At 36.7% G+C, this 21,027-nt stretch overlaps 1 protein-coding gene across 1 annotated transcript in view; it reads left to right on the top strand.

Annotated features, from left to right (window-relative positions):
* LOC128246721 (nucleolar complex protein 2 homolog) overlaps nucleotides 1–21,027 on the top strand; it is a 106,652-nt gene that overhangs the window by 10,486 nt on the left and 75,139 nt on the right. Inside the window, exons 10-12 of the mRNA XM_052965103.1 lie at nucleotides 324–512; nucleotides 1,532–1,671; nucleotides 2,117–2,228. Of these exons, the coding sequence (XP_052821063.1) occupies nucleotides 324–512; nucleotides 1,532–1,671; nucleotides 2,117–2,228 (441 nt within the window). The remainder of the gene's footprint in view (nucleotides 1–323; nucleotides 513–1,531; nucleotides 1,672–2,116; nucleotides 2,229–21,027) is intronic.

Here is a 21,027-nt window from a genome sequence, read left to right as displayed (position 1 = left end):
AATACAGTTATTAAAAGAAATGCAACATTAGAATATATGGTAAAAAGGAATAATTATTTTAGAAAAATTTCAATTTTCATGGAAAATAATTCACCATCATTTTTATATCTAAATTATATGAACTATTTGTTACAGCTAGAATTTATCTTTCATCTCCTTAAAAATGTATGTTCAAAAATAATTTTTCATGGCCCCTATAATACATATATATAACATTTTGTCTAATATCAAAACATGTTGACAACGGCACAATTGCTGTTGTGATTGGATAGTAAATGTCATATTATTTATGATAATATTTTTTACATTGTCCCACTTTTCAGCAAATGTACATGGCATATGTTCGTAACAGCAAGTTCACGTCCCCCAACACCCTGCCGCTGATCAACTTCATGCAGCGGTCATTTGTGGAGATCCTTGTGCTGGACTACAGTCTGGCGTACCAGTATGCCTTTATATACATCAGGCAGCTGGCAATACACCTCCGTAATGCCATCACTACCAAAAAGAAGGTAATTTTTAGATGACTCTTAATTCTGGGTTTGTTTATTTATTTTTTTATAAGAAGAACTTATCAAAGGCTTGCTCTTGTTAAGCAAAACATTTTAATTTTATTTGAAAGCAACTAGCTTATGTTGTATATATTTCAAGCAGTTGATGAAATGAAAAAAACGGCTTTTTTGTAGTCAAATTTAAACTGCCTTTGTAACAATGGAATTGTTATGATAATTATTAATCAGCTGACTGACAAAGGACATTTAATGCTAATGAATATGTCTGTTAGTATTACATTACTGCACTGTAAAACATTATGGACTCATATGATATCTATACAGCATGTGTCCATAATATTGACATGCTTGTAATTTGTAAATTATTGTCCTCAAGCGCCTTGCCAGGCTGTATACTAATGAACCATTTGCTGATTTGGTCTATAATACAACAGGTTCTGTGCAGATTCAATGCTATTAAACTCGTGGAACACCTAATCTACCCTTTTACAAAGTCAGAGGTTTCTTAATCTATGCCCTAATACTGATACCTTAATATGTTTATTTTTACATTTTAATTTAACTGCTCTTGGAATCATGGCAGTCTGTACACAACAGCCAACATTTACATTGTATTGAACTTTGGGTGCATATTATGTGTTTGATTTATTGTAATTATGTACCCTCCTTCTAGCACACCGGCATTTCCGGTGAATTCAGCTGGAAAACTCTATTTCTACTGGCAAAGCAGGTGCCCTCTGGTCGGATTTTTCTATTTAGAATGGAAACACATGACAGATATTATCATTCTTGCACTGTTGTTTGTTGTTTCGATTTATATTGCCATGCTGCAAAATTCTGGCTGCCACAGCCCCTATGCCACTTATTAATTCTCATGTTATGAAGTATACAACTGGCAGTTCATGGACTGTATTGGACTGTGACCCTGAATTCTGTACACTGTGTATTCTACGCTGGTTTAGGGCCAATAATGTATCCCCTACTTCATGATGTAATAACCACATATTTCCCTTCACCAGGAGTCATGCCAGGCAGTGTACAATTGGCAGTTCATCCACTGTATCGGACTGTGGACCCGGGTGCTGTGTACCATGTACCCTAATGACATCATGGAGCCCCTAATCTACCCCCTAACCCAGGTCATCATAGGGACCATCAAGTAAGTAGAGAGAAAACTATGTTTTGAAGCTAAATGTTTTTACTGTACAGTTACAGTGACTGCATAATACTGTGAATGAGGTGTTATGTTGGAAAATCAGACATCTTCATGAAATTTTTTGGTGGCCACAGAACTAAGTTTTATAAAAATGTTACGGAATTGAACGGAATTGAACGATTCAAATAAGAAGTAGAAATCACTGAATCAGGGATCAAGCAACAGGAAGCATTTTTATAGAAATTAAAGGGAAATTTCTATCTCATTCTTAATTGTATATCATAAAGAGTTAATGCATATCAGGTCAAAAAAGGGAAAAGTTTGACATTTTGTGGATAGTTTTTCTAAAAAGTTTCCCTCTAGATTGAGCCCATCTCGGTGACTTTTATATCAGATGCACTTTCCTCTCCTTATTTAAAACATGCGGAACATTGTTCACTTCTCTCAGGTTGGTTCCAACACAGCGTTACTACCCGTTGAGGTTCCACTGTGTACGAGCCCTGACGGAGATCTGCAAGGCAACGCGCACCTTCATCCCTGTTCTTCCTTTCCTCATGGAGGTAAGTGGCCTTGTGCAGATTTTTTCCAGGATCCCAAATCCCCTACACATGGATTAAGTTTTGGCATGAGGCCTATATAGTTCAGGTCGTCCAATTATATAACAGCTTTGATCACTTGGTACAGAAGCAAGGAAGTCAAAACATACTTCAATACATGTTTGTTCTATGATCATATAACAGCGCTTTGTTCCGTGGGACAAGAGCGAGGTTGTCCAAACTTACTTCAAAACATGTTTGTCCTAACATATTTCAGCGCTCTGTTCCATTGGGACAAGAGCGAGGTTGTCCAAACTTACTTCAATACATGTTTGTTCTAACTTATTTCAGCGCTCTGTTCCCTTTGGACAAAATCAGTGTCGTTCAAACATTCTTTAATACTTGGTTAACCTAACATATTTTAACGCTCTGTTCCCTTGGAACAAGATCAAGGTTGTCCAAACATATTTCAAAACATGGTTGACCTAACACACTTAAACACATATCAGCGCTCTGTTCCCTTGGAACAAGATCAAGGTTGTCCAAACATATTTCAAAACATGGTTGACCTAACACACTTAAACACATATCAGCGCTCTGTTCCCTTGGGACAAGAACAAGGTTGTCCAAACATATTTCAAAACATGGTTGACCTAACACATTTCAGCGCTCTGTTCCCTTGGGACAAGAGCAAGGTTGTCCAAACATATTTCAAAACATGGTTGACCTAACACATTTCAGCGCTCTGTTCCCTTGGGACAAGAGCAAGGTCGTTCAAACATACTTTATTACACGGTTGTCCTTCCAATTTCCTTCTTTCTTGGAACTATTATATTTGAATGCTTTGTGTCCATGCTACAAGAGTCCAAAGCACTTTGGTGGTAAGACGAACTCCCAGCCACCGGCCAAACTACTTCAAGCCTCGGGAAATTCGAGCCAAGCGGAAATGCTTACTGTATGTACACATAATTAGTCCTTTACCTCCATCCAGCTCGAGCCAAGCGAGTTTGAGTGAACTAATTCGACTTTATATATGCATACGATGGTATTCATGAAACTTTTCAGACGTTTTTGTTTCAGACAGCAAACATTCGGCATTAATTCATACATTCTTAATCGTGCTTTGTTCAAATGCCATACAGATACCTGGAAAAATGACGTACGGTCAAATATGTTCATTATTAATTATTAGTATTTGAGATGAACTTGAAGTTGATGGCATACGTTCTTTCTTTGTTGTTATAACGAACACAAATATTGCCCCAGTCAACTATCATTGGTGCAAAGCAATAATATAAAAGTTACTTCCCTTGCATCACAAAACGAAATAAACATCATTAAAAATGCCGCCTACTTAAAAACTGCTGTAGCAGCTGTGTGCCGACATTTAAATGTCCTTTTAATTTTGAATGTCCCGTGTTAGTACAGATAAGTATTCTATATACCTACACAACCATATATACGGTGCAAATATGTGACAAATGTCTCCTTGGTGCAGACTAATGTTGCTTTACAGACGAACATTAATACATAATGCATCTAATGATCAAAATTAATAGCAATTAAAGTAAGCACCTACTATATGTGCACGTCATTCTATTTTATGTGAACTTGTTTAATAGCAAAGCATTGATTGATGAAAAGTAACATGTTTGCAATTAAATTAATCATATACTTATGAAGAAAAAAACAGGTATTGTAATATGTGTGTATTTTGGTGTTGTTGAAAAATAACAGCAACAACATATACCCTGTCGGTTTGAATGCGTTCTAATTGCCTATTAGCTTGGTCTCCTTTAATAATTTCCCTTTATTCCCGCTGAATATTTATTTGTTTTTTTTAATGATTTCCTTATGAAGTTGAACATAGATACATTGAGACTTGAGTTCTACACATAACTGTTTCTGTCATATGACTGCCTTAAAAGCTGCACTCTCACAGATAGCCTTTACAGTATGTTTTAGTCTGTTTCATTGTGCTCTCGATGCCTAAAGGAAATGTGAAGAAACCATTGAAAAATAATAAAACAGCTATTAATAACAGCAAGTTTTAAGTACCAAGTACTTACTTTATTGTTTTCAATAGCATGTTGTTATCTTCTGCCAACTCCTACAGAACCCACTTTCTCCATAGTTCTTAAGCATAAAAACTTAAGTAACTTATTTTAATAAGCCAATTTATTTATTTAATCTTGAACTCACGGAATAAAAAATAGTTTATATTGAGATTTTCATTAAGTTAATTTCCTTTTATGGGCCAAAAATCTTATTATAAAAATCTAAACATTATACAATGTTTACCAAAAAAGAGATAAAGCTTAACTTTATCCTGTTACACGGGACTTAAGATGTTTTGAAAAATTGGGGCCTGTTCATTGATCATCTTCGATATGTTTTAAGGAACGTATTTGTCTTTTGGAAATATACATAAGTAAAATATCTTTTATTGAATCCATTATTTTAAGCAGGCCTACAGACTATCGAAATCAGGTATCGTGAGATCTACTTTTCAAGATGACATATTAAAGAATTAATGCGTAGGGTTACAAAATTGGACGCATGGTGATCAAAAACCCGGATGCGGTTTAAAATAGTGCGAATTGAAATACCACTTTATTTAAAAAAAACTTTCATAATATTGTAACGTTAATGTGAATTTGAAAGCCAGCCGAAGAATCTTAAATGAATCTTGGCGATGAACCGAAGGGAATAGATATAATTATGAATAATTAAGCAGAAAATGGAAATCTGTTTTACATTACCTATAACGAAAATAGTCAAAACGTCCTGACCCAATATCGGGTTTCATTTAATTAATTTTACTCTAGCAAATGAAAGCAATATTCATATATCCTGGCTAAAACATATAGGTTTATCAGTTACTTTCATGAAACTAGCTAATTGTATTAACAAGTAATCAATTTAAATTATTATGTAATGAAATGCACTTATCGGTTGCCTACAGACTTTCAACACAGTCAGCGCTTTATGTATCTTTTTTTAAACGATGCGCTCAAAGTAGTGAGTGAAGAAATCACTTCAGTCGCAATGAAGAACCTGTAAGATAATTCTCAGCCTAGCATCTTATAACACCATCCATAATTATGTTTCTCTTCCTAACAAAAACGTTGACCTCTGACTTCGTCTGGCGGTCGTTCACCTTGGCTTCGCAGAGGTCGTCAGACAAACTGTGTTTTTTATGTTTTGAGTTTAAAGAAGGGTTGTAACATGTTTCATCGAATCAGCTTACCTCTGTAATGTATTTAACATCTGTCTCGCAATGCTCCTGTGTGTTTGTTTGTAAAGCCATAATTGTTGTCATTTTAATTAATTACAATTTAAATAATGAAACAAATAACCTTCAAATCATATATAATGAATGCCTTACATTTTAACATCTGTCAACAATTAACGCAGGAATATGTTTTATAAATAACTCTTGGTGTTAACGCAAACCTATACTAGTATATTAATATCGCTTATTACCTCTTGGCATTTAAGGGACTATACACAAGATGGCCCAAAATCGGCGAATGCAGTATTTCCTCAAAACAAGACTAGAATTAACAAAACCAGTTAAATTGAGGCAGATAATACTTCACTTTACATGAATAAAAGAATATTTTGTTTCTGTCTCAGCTGAGTTTATCCCTTTAAAACTAGGGCATAATGCTTACTCAGTTTATAGCGTGTATATTTAGCATGTGAAAGTCACGTGATAAGTACAGATAAATATACCGACGCTATTTTTAGATTGACTGGGATATACGTGGTAAACAAACCCAGTAAATTTCGAATTCCAAAAATACGCAAAAATTGCAAAAGAAACATGTGTCGTAGGGGATATGGTTCATCCGTAAGGATAAATCAATGCGTTGAACACAACGATATCAATTTTATTTTTTTGATAATTTTATTTTTTTCTTGCAGTTGTATCATCTGGTTTCTAGTCCTTTTAACCCCGCGATATTTTATTTAAAGCGGAGAGAAGATTGGGATTAATTCCAGAAATACCTAAGCGGCATTAAATGTAGAAGGTGTTGGCTCCTTATTGCATTCACCCAACGATTCGTACGCTTCAGGAAGAAGAAAAAAAACCTATTTGAAACAAATTATGGTTTGATTATTTGGGTGCAACAGACACTGGCAACAATAACTTACTGTTAATCAACCCAGACAGACAAGAAACATTAGTAACGTATATTTCAATTAACCTTTTATCGGTATATGTGAAGTTTAGCAAAGAATGCCCGAAACATCCGTCAACGTTCTTACGTTGTGAACTCCGAAGACCAGAGTGATTCATATATTATACGTCTACAATCGCTCGTTGTTTACAATTAATTTTACTTAACTACATTTGCACATTGTAATAGGGTTTGACATCAACATCCCAATGTTGACCCCTCTTTCCAACTCTTACTGCCTCATCACAACCCGGGCATCACGCTCGATGGGAGGCCACGAGTAAAACAGTTCAGGAGGGTGGAGCTGAACGCGCCAACGAAGGGGGTCATCGTTAACACTACACCATCATGCTCAATGAGAGGCCTTGAGTAAACATTTCAAGGGGGGTGGGGGATCTGTAAGCCAACAGAGGCTGGCATTGATAACACTACACCATCACGCTCTTAACACCACAAATCACATGGCCATCACACTGTTTACCATCCCGGGTTCCCTATATTCCCCACACACTAACTGTAAGTGCCATGCAACCAACCTTGAGATACCTTTTTTTCATTTGTTATTTTAATATTATAACATGCAATGTGGTGTATTTGTTCAGCTGTCAGGCCTGCAAGGGGCTATATATCATGACGACCTTTAAATGTCAACACATTATGGAGTACATAATTACAAAAAACAAAACAAAAAACAACCAAATATTGCAGGAACATTAATTGGTGTAAAAGGTTCAGCTAATCCTTTATCCACGTCGATACTGACATATATTATGTGCTCGTTTGTTATGACATGTATAATTATGCATTCCACCTTGATGTAACGACGGCGCCCGACCGACAAATCAGACAAATCCTTACCTTGAGCGAGGATGTAAGATCGAGTGGTCTATATATGGTAGACAATGTTCAGAAATAGAAGGTAATAAATAACTGGACTTATCGTTGACAACTCTGCCGTCGTAAAACAACTACGGGATCTCGAATATCCTGTTCTGGTCTTTTTTACATCACTTTGACGGGCTTGGACTTGTTGGTTGGAGATATTTACAATCAAGAATCTTCTACTACAGTCAGGGAGCTAGTTACAGATGGTTATTATTACTTATAATGTAATGTTCGGACAAGTTGAACTTTGATCTCGTGGCAATACTGGGTTGTATTACTGTGATACATGTTTGATGAATATAATACACTAGACGTTAGACAACTACCTTTATATAGCTATTCAAAAGATAGTGTGATTGTTGTTGTTTTTTATGCGTTTTCATTGTATCATGTCTTTAAACTGGGGTAAGAAATATTCGGCATTAAATGCATTCTAAATCAGTGTGTGTAGCCCACGTGATAAATTGCTTCATAAATGCTATGTCGGAAGTCATTATTTTGATTTCAAAAAATACTTTAAACGAAGATAACTTCACTATTTCTTCACCATTTTAAATTAAACAAAGCGCAGTCTTCGCCTCTTACGGACCCTCGCTTTCGGCTTTTACCAGAGTTTGATTGAGAGTGTAGTTTCTTTAAACACTTCGACAACCCTTTTCACAATACGGCCGTCTGACGGAGCACTGTCAAAACATGATTTTGGAAACTGGTTTGTCGAAGTGTTCGATGAAACTATTGACTTTATCGGTATAAATACACCAAATGCGGGGCTCTTTAAGCGGCATAGACTGCCCGTTGTTTCATTTAAAACGTTGTTGTAAAAGAAAAGTTATTCTTGATTTAAGTCTTCATTTTAAGCAAAATCTTGCCTTCCGACGTAGCATATATGACGTAATTTATCACGTGGTATACACACACTGTTAAATAGAGGAAAGTTGTTTGATTTAGTGCAAGATCGTATTATATTTCACCTCATGTACATCAGAAGTAAATATTTCATGAGTGACGAGAGGGTTGGGATAAACCTATCTTACACGAGCGGCCAATATGGTAGATACTTTTTTCCGCAAAACACCCTACGCTCGGGTGGTGAGGAACCTATATTTCACGCGCGGCCATGAAAGATACTTATAATCCGGGTTGGGAGAAAAAGTTTTCATTCAACAAGTCAAGGGCAATCTAAACCAATAAGGAAGTGAATACTTAGGGTTACATGCGTTTTTTAAGCAAATTGGTTAATACTTATCAATTGATCAATTGACTACAGACTATACTGGACATTTATTCAGTGGTATCTAACCTTAAACCTCTACAGTCAGACCGAGGACGCTGCGAGGAACAGGATGTGCTGAAGTTATTTAGTATGGGTGTAATTCAGGGCCTAGTTTCAGTAATGATCGTAAGGCGTAAGGTCGTCGGTTCCAGGCCTTACCTAGTTTTTGGCGTAACCAATTAAGCACATTCATTATTTGATTGTATAAATTCTGCTGGTAACCTTTAGGGTGTCCCCGAGCGCTCAGCGTATGGTTTTGCCTTAGATATCTTATTGAAATGTTCAAGGTGAGATTCATTGGAGACCAAAGTAGAAGTGATCGGCGGATCTAAGCAAAACCAGCTTTAATGATGTTTCTTAATGGCGACGTTGAATAAAATATATTAATTGCTTTATAAGTAACGAGTTTTCTTCAAAGGGTTTTGACATTGAGCGCTAGTTGACAGTCTCAGCTTGAATAATTTATATATTTCATTTTGGACTAATATGTCATTTCCGCGGATAATGATCATCTTTCAAACAAATGGCAGAAATCTTATCATAATTTTCCTGTGATGAGATGAAATATAAGATATATGAAGATTTATTAATACCCTCTATTTCGTCTTATATGATTTAAGAATAATTTGTATCCTCGAAAACCCTTGAACACTTAACCTTGTCTATTGTTCTAATGTAATTATTCGTGGAATAAACTGATTAATCGCGCTTAACAAAAAACAAACCGGCATTCTTAATTGTCTTCAAACTACTTGACAAAATTTTCTTCCGCATGCTTTAGACAATATAATTTACAACATGTTATTAAATGCCCTTGCATGCTTTTTCGCATGTCTTTCTACCGAGGTAAATAAACAGCGCTCGAGTGAAGGACAAAATAATATACTTTGGAGTTTGTCCAAATATCATTCCATCATATCATGTTGATCTGCACACAATTATAAGTATAATGCTGCTACTACGGTCTGTATGTCGAGTGGTTTTGACTCGAACATTAAGATATAAAAGGTAATATACGTCGATTATAAACACCTTCGGTATGTTGTAATTTACAAATGAAGATATACGATGTATATGCGTCGATATAATCACCTCTGGTATGTTGTAATTTACAAATAAGTATTTGCGTTTTACTGCTTCCTGAACGAGATTTTGAATATCTTCCAAGAGATTTGGTTATGTTTGTTTACATAGTTAATATTTCACCAGACCTATTATTAATCTTATTGGGCACAGGTATGATATCTTGTAACACATTCAAGTTGATTGTTTGTGTGGTATGTCTTATGATAATAGAATATAACGATAGAAATCTTATTTCTACGGTAGGTGGGTCCGTTAATTAATCCGATTCAGACATATCCTGACCTGGGTATGATAATATGCCATCATTTCATCACGCGCCATTATTCAGCCCGCACCGCATGACTAACAGACAATGGATAAATGATGTTTACTATCATGTATTGAAATCCGATCCGATTAGTATTAGAATCCCACGACGATTGACAAAGTCATACCCTAGTTAGCTAGATTATTTACCCTCAAGTTATTCTTTTGTTTGGAATTCGGGGTCAAAAGTGATACCCATCGGTGTTTAAGTGTTACATATTGTTTAGGCATAGTTCAATGTCCACGGGTGGTGAGTTCTGTTAGGGAATTGAAACATGAACCCCACCTTACTGTGGTTAGTCTTTCAAAATGCCGCTAATCATTTAAACTTGAAGATAGTTTCTATTGCTAAGTCTGACAGCATTCAAACGGATGACACCTTTTTCAATGGGACGAACAATCTTCGGTTTGTTGAGCAAGATTTTTTGGGTGTGTTTCAACTGTTCTTATCAAGCAATTAATTGTTACCACTGTATGTTGAACCGTAGAATTTCAGCCGCATGCACTTATTCGAAACCGACGTTAGAGAATACAGAATTACTACAATCATTTAAATTTCATTATTCATGCATTCGATTAGCATCAGTTATTATAAAAGTAGTATGTATATTATGTTGTCAGTATAAGTTACATACTCGCGTAAGGTAATATGTGTTTTATTAAGCTTTGATGCTGGGCCCGTTGGTATAAACTGCGTTTCAATAAAAATATCATAAGGACATCTAGGACATTTAGCGCATTACGGATGTACCTTGGTTGAAATGAGGCCTAGTGTTTGAATCGGAGCCCAGGCTCTGAAAAGGGTTTTGACTTATCTAACTTTTGTATTCAATTATAGAATATGATTCTGCTGACCGTTCCAAATAACAAGTTATTGACAAGCACTGGTGCGTGCGTATGGTCTTGTTTGTTTATTGTTTATTTGTTTCTGTTATTGTCTCGTAAACATTTAGTGGAAGGACTCTCTGTCCTTGTGATAACCGTTGCATTCTGTTCTGTTCTGTTGTGATAACCGCTGCATGGTTCTACGGAAAGCAAGGCCACAGTGGCATGAAATCAGAGCTTACGTAGAACATACTCTGGAACCTTTTTGTACGACGATACAACTCCGAAATCCGACACCTGTCGACTAGACAAGTTCTGCTCTTTTGTAACTATTTAAAGTTCACTTTATCAAGTACGCACTCTCTTAGTGCGTGCGTTTGTTCTTACTTCCACGTGCTTGCTTGTCGCTCTGAAAATGTCACCGGTCCATCAGCAGGTCCAAAAATCCGCAGGTGTTTATAGACTGGCACAAACCATATACCATCACGTTGAGGTCCAGGTTTTGGTTACATGTAACGGACTCTTATGTGTTTTAATCTTATTAACATCTTATGAATACGAATGCCTGGTCTGTCTCTATGGCTGTTTACTCATCCTTCTGTAGTATTTCGGTTTCATACCAAGAAGTTCGATTTAATATCATGAATACTCTAGGAAAAGTCGCTAGGCAGATTGGATTGACTTAGCTATCATTGGACTTAATTTGTGAATTGTCTTGGAAGGTTATCAGGTTATCATTGATAAGACATAACTCGTTTTGGCCTCCCATCTCACTTTTGGATGCTTGCTGTGGAACGTTTGAAATACAGTCGAACCCCGTTGGCTCGAGCTCCCAGGGACCGGCGAGAATACCTCGAGCCTCAGGAAAATCGAGCCAAGCAGGAATGCTTACCGTTAGGTTTTAGAAATCGGTCCTTAACATCCAGTTCGAGCCATCGAGGAATTCGAGCCAAGCGAGTTCGAGCCAACGGGGTTCGAATGTACGCCATATTGCCCTTACCTATTTGTTTCGCGCGCCCTTGACTACAGAGACACTGATGAGATACACACATCGTTAACAGTAGAATTGTCCCGTGTTTGACACGATGGTTCATAAACCTTCACGTTTCATTGTGCACTGTGTTATTACTTGCATTTTTATGCTACAAAAATATGACAGATGCAAGAAATGCCATGATCAGTGTTCTCGATTCTGCGATATTCTGCAGGGATGTTTTGTTTTGTTGGCCTTGTCTGTGCGCATCATCTGAACAAATGTGAAGTGTAAGTCATAACTGACACTGGTATACTTACAATAAACGTGTAACATGTTAAACACGTGCGGATAGATTGGCGTTGACAAGTCAGGTGAATAGCCCCATCATAAAGACACACGACCGAGCTGCACTAAACGATTATGTTCTTGGAAACAATTTAACAAGACAATGCGATGATGTTGGAACACTGATTATGATGTTTCAAGACTTATGATGATTTGTACATAACAGTGTCGGTATGGTTTCATGTCAAAATACAAACGGTATGTCTTCTTTTACGAACAGAAAATATACATATTGAAACCAAGCAACGAGCGCTAACCCACATTCCCGAGACGAGCCTTGAACACGGTTTCAAGAAACCATTTTAATGTAAAAAAATTGAAGTGACGGGCGAAATGCCGGATCAACCTTGAAGTTGCTTATTTTTAGCTCGACTGTGTTTCGAGAAAAAAGTTTTGTATTTTACATAAGTATTGTTATTGTAATATCCTTCGTTGGCATAGTGTCGTTTGCGTCGGCAGCGTCTTCGTTATGAAAAAAAGACCTTGACAACTAGAAAACCTTTCACTATATTCAGATGAATGGGACTTGCTACACATGTTCCACGGGACAATAACGTACGAGTATATGAAGGCCCATACCAATGACTTTAATTATTACAGAGTAATGCCATCTTTTTTTACTTAAAAACACAACAATAACGTACGAGCGTTGAGGTTAGCAACGCTCTTGTTGACCACAGTTTCCGTTAAACATGTATGTCTGGCAATGCCACGTATTCGAAGGTTACCGTCAGTAATGTTGCGACAACATGGGCAGAAATAGTTCCATGAACGAGTCGGTTGTTATTTGTTTTGCCGGAATTGGTTTCAGACTATGGTACTGTGGTTATAATAAAATTTGCGGGTATGTTATACGATTTGTGTTCAGAATATTGAAGTTAGTCTCAATATCCTTTCTGCAAGATGATTACATAGGCAGCTATGTTTTTTATGGCTAAATATGTAGGCATTGTTTGTAACTATTGTAACATGTTTGGCACGAAATATGCTGATATCTTGCATCAAGGTTATGGAAGAAGTCTCATTATTCTAAAACAAGCTGGTTAAATGTGCTGTTATAGCATTAAGTGACATTTGATATCTCTTCAGAATATGGAAATTCGTATCATTTTCTTTAACAAGCTGTCAAAACTCCAACTGAGATCCGAACAACAGAATAATGAAATTACTTGTATTAAATGTCTCATTTTGCTTTAACAAGCTGGCGAATGTGCCGCTGAAGCATTATTTGTAATGTAATCTTTCTGCAGAACAATGCAATTAGGCTTGTTTACCCATTTCTTTGACAGCGACATGTTCAATCCTTACTGTACTGTCTATGTGTGGTGGAACGATAAATTTGTATCGTTTGAAGTGATGTCAGGTTATGAATGTTGTGTTGAAAATGCTAAATGTTCTAATGAATGAGATGCATCGAATGGTCATATACCCCACGACCCACTGAAATGTATCGAGTGGTCATATACCCCACGACCCACTGAAATGTATCGAGTGGTCATATACCCCACGACCCACTGAAATGTATCGAGTGGTCATATACCCCACGACCCACTGAGTGTCCCAGAAAAATGGCTTTCATCCCAGAAAATGGCTTCTGTCCCAGAAAATGGCTTTTGAACATCAAATGATAAGGTAACCATTTCCAATGCCTTTGTCGTTTTGACAATGAATGACTGCATGGGAATTATTGGACAGGACTTGTAGCAACAAGCCACCCATTGTCTGGCCCAATTACAGTGCGACCATTTGGCCATAAAATACAGTCGAATCATGTGTTCAGGTCATCAAACAAGCATTCTTCATTATAGCAATTAGTCGTCTATCAATGAGTTTATTAAGTGATATGGGTTCGTCAAAGGTATCATAATTATTTTCCTTGAAACTGATCTATACCTGTGGCCTCGTCTAACTGGTGTGGGTCAGTATGACCAGTCGCCAGTTGTCAATCAAACAATTAGTTTGCCAACCATAGGGTTACGTAAGTGAATAAATGAACGCACATGGTTACATTATCCAGTGGATTAACTGGGAAACTTATGCGAAATGATCACGAAATGTTTCAATGACTGCTCTAGTTACTGGCTCGCGGTTTTGCATCGTATAGTGAATGGGTCGTATAGAGATTGACTTATTGACGTACAGTCGAACCCCGCTGGTTCGAATTTGTTTGGATCGATTTCTTCGTGGGCTCGAACTGGGTGCAAAAACGATGTCTTTCTGTTAAGTGGGACCATTCCCGCTTGGCTCGAGTTTCCAAAGGCTCGACGTATTTTCGCCGGTCCCTGGGAGTTCGAGCAAACGGGTTTCGACTGTATTGACTTTTACTATTTGCGAAATCTAAGTACATGTATAACATTTCCATTCTAAACTTGACATGACACATATATAGCTTGACATGTGTGCTACCTTTTTCATACCTTTGTTTGCTGTGACCGGCATTGACCGCTCCAATGGGGCAAACATAGACGAGTGATTACTTTGGTGGTAAAAGTGTCTGGCTCATTTGTGTTTGATGAATTAGTTTCCACCCTCGGAAACTCACGACTGACCCATTCCGTTACCATTCATGAGTATAAAGAGGAATGGAATGGGTCGTGCATTGGTATTCGACAATGTGTTTGTGCAATACAGCTAGACATCTTAGCGTTTGATTCGCTTTCATGCTTGGCCCTGTAGTTTTATATCTGCTTTCGAATCGTATAAACCTTCAATTTAGTTTGAAGAACACTCCTTTGATCTGGCCTAAAATAGTTTTGCAATGTTGGGACATGTCTCTTGGGGACAATAATATACACGTGACCTGACCTTGGACATACTAAAGCACAGGAAGAAAATTAGTCCTCATTGGCTAAGGTGTGACATTCTGATCGGGATCTTGACATGCCAAGGGAATTGCTTCTTGGTAATTTGGTTTGCAAGCGCTTCCCGGTTCACCTGAGAGATCTGCCAAACAAACAATATATTTTGGCATAGTCTATTGCATTTAAGCTTGTTTTACCATTCCTGCTGGGCTGTTCCATTAGGCATTCCTGCTGGGCTGTTCCATCCAGTGTCCGGTGTGTAAATATGCTTGTCAATGTATTAACCATTGGCGACAATGATAAATTTTGATGCCTGGTAACACCCCGTTACTTTGTATTACACGGCCTCTAAACGCCAGCTCCACCACTTTACTGTGGTGCAAAGAAAAAGAGCTGTCGACACTTCCGTGGTGGAGCTTTGCCCTATGTTTACATGAACAAACGTGAGTATGATTTATATTTTATTTGATACTAGTAATTTTATTTAACGGACATATTTCGAAAATCGGAGAATGTGGTACCGTGTAAGAACACTTCTACTGTAGGCTGGTTACTATTTCGTTTCAATATTGTGCAAATTGTGGCGCCAGGAGCTTTTCTCCCGAATCGGACTTGTGCATATTTTGAGATCTGATTGCATATAGCAAGTACATTTCGGTGCTTTCACACCCCGTAAGAACACTATCACGCATGCAAACATAACTGTTATGTATATTACCTAAGCCGGAACACAACAAAACTAATAAGTACTTCTTAAAAAGGAAAATGCTGGCGTCTAGAGGTCGTGTATTAGTTGAAAAGGACCTGCTTACAGATAACAATGATCAATATAACTGACCGAAAAACATAACGGATAGAATAGCGGTTTGCATTTTTGTTCTATCTATCAAATGAAATTGGACATTTAATGACGAATTTTGAAGTTTTTTAGGGTTTGTAAAATTTTAGTGATATTCTGTTTCTTCACGTAAACCATTTTCAATGATACTAAAATGATGTTGAAGTACCAGATATCCAGAGTTGACATTATTGTACGTCGTATACCTTAACTTAAGTTGACTACTTTTATGGGTCCATTCGAAGATGTTAATCGGCAAGATTTTCATATTAAGCCGCCTTATAGGATTATCCATGTTTCACACATGATTAAATGCTATATTTCCATGATTTACTCGCCGAACGGTCCGTCACGATCAGTAGGTCAGCACCAAACATCGCATACCTGACAGGATTTCTCCATCAGGAGTAGTATGTGCGGGGATAATAGGCTAAATCTCTATTGTAATACCTGCCAGGTCATTCTAAGGACGAGATTTTGTCAATTAATTAATCCATATTAGGCCATAATATCCTGTTGAACTAGGATCGTTGTATAACATGCCGACATTCCCTTAATGCTTGTTCCTTTCAACGCGTTTTTGACCTACACAATTATTGTTCAGTACATGAAAACTGGAACATTTTGTCTCTTATTCAGTTCCACTGCACTAGTTTGACTATGTTGTACATTGAGGTATAAAAACGTATGCTTCGGGCAAAAACAATCGTATCATGCGTAAAAGTACGGAATGCCGTTAGGGCCATCGCCTATGAATGTGCTGATCTGAAACGCGATACTCGATAGTACGATGATAAAAACGCGAAATCACGAAACTACGATGGTAATTCAATCTTTATTGTGTCAATCGTTGTTTAAAATTTTAAATTAAATTAATGAACAGTATTTCTGATCAATTCTAAATGCGTGATAAAAGCTTCAGTTGAAGACATGATTCAATGACTTAATAAAAGCACCCCTGAAACCGACATTTTTCCTATGCGCATGCGCACCGGAAGGCGATAGTACGATGATGAAATAACGACAGTACGATGATGAAAACGCGATAGTACGATGATGAAAACACGACAGTACGATGATGAAAACGCGATAGTAAGATGGTGAAAACGCGATAGTACGATGATGAAAACACGACAGTACGATGATGAAAACACGACAGTATGATGATGAAAACGCGATAGTACGATGATGAAAACGCGACAGTACGATGATGAAAACACGAAAGTACGATGATGAAAACGCGATAGTACGATGATGAAAACGCGACAGTACGATAGTACGATGATGAAAACGCGAAATCACGATATTACAATGGTGAAAACGCGAAAGTACGATGGTAAAAACACGATAGTTTATCGCATTATTATCATCGTACTGTCGTATTATCGCGTTTTCGTTATCGTTCTGTCGCGTTTTCATCATCATACTGTCGCGTTTTCATCATCGTAGTTTCGTGATTTCGCGTTTTCATCATCGTGCTATCGAGTATCGCGTTTCAGATCAGCACATTCATAGGCGATGGCCCTAACGGCATTCCTCATAAAAGGCATTACAGCAGGACAAAATGTCCTGCGGTAAATGCCAGAAGCGACATTAAAATATAGAATGTGCTGGTACCTTCTAACATTGGCCCCGTGATATTTGGCTGCGTTTGTAGCGATTCGTAGTCGATGTTCGGGAGATGATAAAAAAACATCCGAGGATTTATAATATTGCAATTTGCGATCCAAAACGTTCACTGTAAGTGTTGCCTGTCCAATAGAAAGCATGTGATCGTGTGGTCAAATCTCATCACTTAGGCTGAAGTGCTCCACGTATCTCTCACTTATAATCATTAACAATGAACTAATTTTTCGTCTATTTGTACCACTTACATAGCGGTCCTGCTCAAGGATTTCTCCTATCATTGTAACGAGGACACAGGCTGCCCATTTAGGAATGCTGAAGTGAATGGGGAAATTGGCACTTCGAAACAGCTTCTAATTGACGTCATTACCGACGATAGTTTTAGGGATATATACGTTATATTTAATATCTTCGTTTGATTATAATGATAAATATAATGTTGTGATTGAATTATCTTTCTATTTTGATCTGTTTCCTGTTATGGTGTAAATTAATATACGCATAAGTCATGGCAAGATACCTTATTTACAATTTGTTCGATCATTTGAATCTTTGATGTTCCCGACAATACTTTAAAACCCTTAAGCTAATGTCTTTAAATATTACAATATCAAATGCTACAAATGAAATTAATTTTAAGAATATAGAGAAAATAACAAAATAAGAAGCAAAAAATGCACCCCAGCAGTTGGATTCAAACTTGGGACATGTGGGTTCAAAGAGCGGGTGGGGGCGTAAGCTTATTTACCCTTGTCATCGAGTAATACCCATTTGGCGAGCAAGGGGGTCCAAAAACGATACCGTTACCATTATTATAGAACACGTTTTCCACGCATAACAACCCGAAGTTATACTTCAATGAAGTAGACTATGAGGGCCCACGATCATTTTTCACTATTAAACATTTGTTTGACGGTTAATTCAAGTCTTATAACTAGTTGAAACTCTTTACAGTAGCAAAAAATAGTAGCAAATATTTAAAATCTTTTCCAGAAATAATATTACGAAAATAGAATGATTCTTTATCAAACCAATTTGTTCTGTATTTAACAATTCTATGGCTTTATTCATATTTGGATGAGTAAGATAATATCATGGAATATATTTAGATCTTATACTTGTATAAAGACTGAATTCGATCAAAAAATGAAAATCGTCTTCTAATACACTACAATATGGGCAAATGCTATAGTTGTCCAAAATCTGTATTATTCCACCTTCCAACTTCTAAATATGTATTTAACCAATGGGACGATAGTCTTAACTGGCTAATTAAAGCAGCTCGACTTTTCTGTGCGTGAACATACTGAAGATAGGGTTTTAAATTCAAAACAATTAATGTTTCTATAAAACAACGCGCTGCGAGAGTATACATTACCTCTAGATGTCGTAGATGTCACCACGACCCATGTTGGTGCATCTTTTGTTATTAAACGACGGTTCTAGAAAGAGTCTGTGACTCACATTGTATGACGTTGTATTTCACAGTTGGTGTATGGTTTATATCACATCCTCTAGGGTTCGACTGTTGCCTTTAAAGAAGTACACTCACACCAGTGCATTTGTCTTTACTTGATATTTTATGTCAGGTTCAGTCTGGTTTGAGCTAGAGGACGATGCCGTTACCTTGGAGACAAAGAAGATAAATGGATACAACGACAGTTATCTAACGTTATATATACAAGTTATTTAAATTGTTTTTATTTTACTATGATTGGCAAAAAATATATTAACTTCTGCTAAGTCACTCTCGTTGGTACTAGGTTGGGCGAGAGTGTGGTCTTGTGGTGTGTGTGTGGGGGGGGAGGGCGGGAACCGGAGTGCCTGAAGAAAATCACGTGTCCAGCTTGGTGACCACAAACCAAACTCACGTACACATACACGTCCATGTGGTTATATCTGAATTTGACATCATTTTAGCTAATCTTGTCAACATTCAAATGTTTATTTTTTATTCTTATAGACGGATGGAACTTACTTTAAAACAAAGCTATCATTTTGTCAAATCTTTATTTTCTGGTAGGCAAGAAGCGCTCAAGCGGTCTTACTCAACTGTATGCCTACTTGTAAATATATAGAAAATACAAATACATTGGTCAAACTAGAGAGTTTTGCTTTAGAAATTAATGATGCTAGGTTTGTTATGGAACGTACTTAAAGTGACACCGTTATTCAAAATGAATACATACACATGTATAACAAACATCAATTTTGACTGACAAACCTTTAACTGCTTACTAAATAATGCATATATGGAAAATATTAATAACTGATAAGAATATTGTAACCGTGTATTTAATAGCAGAAAGCGCAAAAATATTGAATGATTGGTGAATGTTAAAAGATTTACTGTGATCTACTATAGGGCAAAAATACCGTGTTTTAGGCTCATTTCTTTCAAATTAAATTCTGTTTCCTTCATAAGAACCACTGTTTTCAACATTTATTCATACTTTTTGGAATATTTAAACAGTATTATTAATTGCGGTAAATCATATTTGCGAGTAAGAGTGCATCTTTAATAAGTTCTTAATTATATTATTTTGACCAGGCTTCCGTTAACTAGTTCATAAGGTCATGGCCTCATCTTGACCGTTGAGAGAACTCTTCTGTTGAACCTTTCCTTTTAACGAATGTGTAATATTGTATATGTGTTTGATGATTGGTTTATCATACGTCCATCATATTTTCCCTGTAATTGACATCTTTAATAGGAAATCCTTGAAGTTTCCAGATAATTGAATGACTTCTAAATGACACCAGAGTTCTTGTAAATATGTACATGTATGGAAAAAGAAAGAAAAGTCGAGAAAAAATGCATAAATGGGCTTGTTATTTTTTATGTAAATTGGCTGATATGGGGTGTTGGAAGTTGCACGGAAAATTGGAACTACGTTAAACATATTATGCAATTAAAATTACGGGTGTATGAATAGCTTTAATAACATAAATTGTATTAGTATCGATCAGTAAATGTTGACATAAACGACTTGCAAAAGCGAGTAAAGACAAAGAAGTGCACTAATGGTTGGATTAAACCGGTTTGCCAGCCTGTTTTATTTTGTTTTATTTTGTACTTACATAAGCGCTCACGTTGGAATTTGTTGTTGCTAAGAAACGCACACGAATAATAGTTGTGTGTGACCTCTCAAGCTGATGGGTAAGACATTAACACCACAACCTTTTTTATGCAAAAACGGTTCCAGAAACGACGACATTGTCTGACGTTGTATTTCACAGTGTGTGTATATTTGGAACGGTTATCAAATGATCAAATCGTACACACATTAAAACCAGTGCATTTAGACGAAACAATATTGAATGCGACTAAATGTGACATTTTGAAATCTGGTTTTGAGCCTTTTAAAATTAAAGAATTACACTCATGAATTTACATAAGCTAGCATGTGAAATAGATTTATGTTTTGCGTTGTTAAATTGTTATTGGCAAATATCCCAAACTAAGCTTTAAACAGTGGGCAAAATTCCATTCAGGTATGCCAACAATTCCTAACAAAACCTTAAAGACAAAGGCTGCCTATTGTAACTAGGATCAACAAAACAATTTACGTTTTCAAATCGCATTTTAGGTCAATATCGGGTTATGTTTGTATATAACTAATTGTCATTTGACACATTAACCGTGTTTTGTCCTCAAACATTGCATCATATACT

Source organism: Mya arenaria, chromosome 9 (assembly GCF_026914265.1).
Source record: "Mya arenaria isolate MELC-2E11 chromosome 9, ASM2691426v1".
Classification (NCBI taxonomy): domain Eukaryota; kingdom Metazoa; phylum Mollusca; class Bivalvia; order Myida; family Myidae; genus Mya; species Mya arenaria.
Note: the sequence above shows the minus strand (reverse complement) of the source record. Positions and strands in the feature narration are given on the sequence as shown.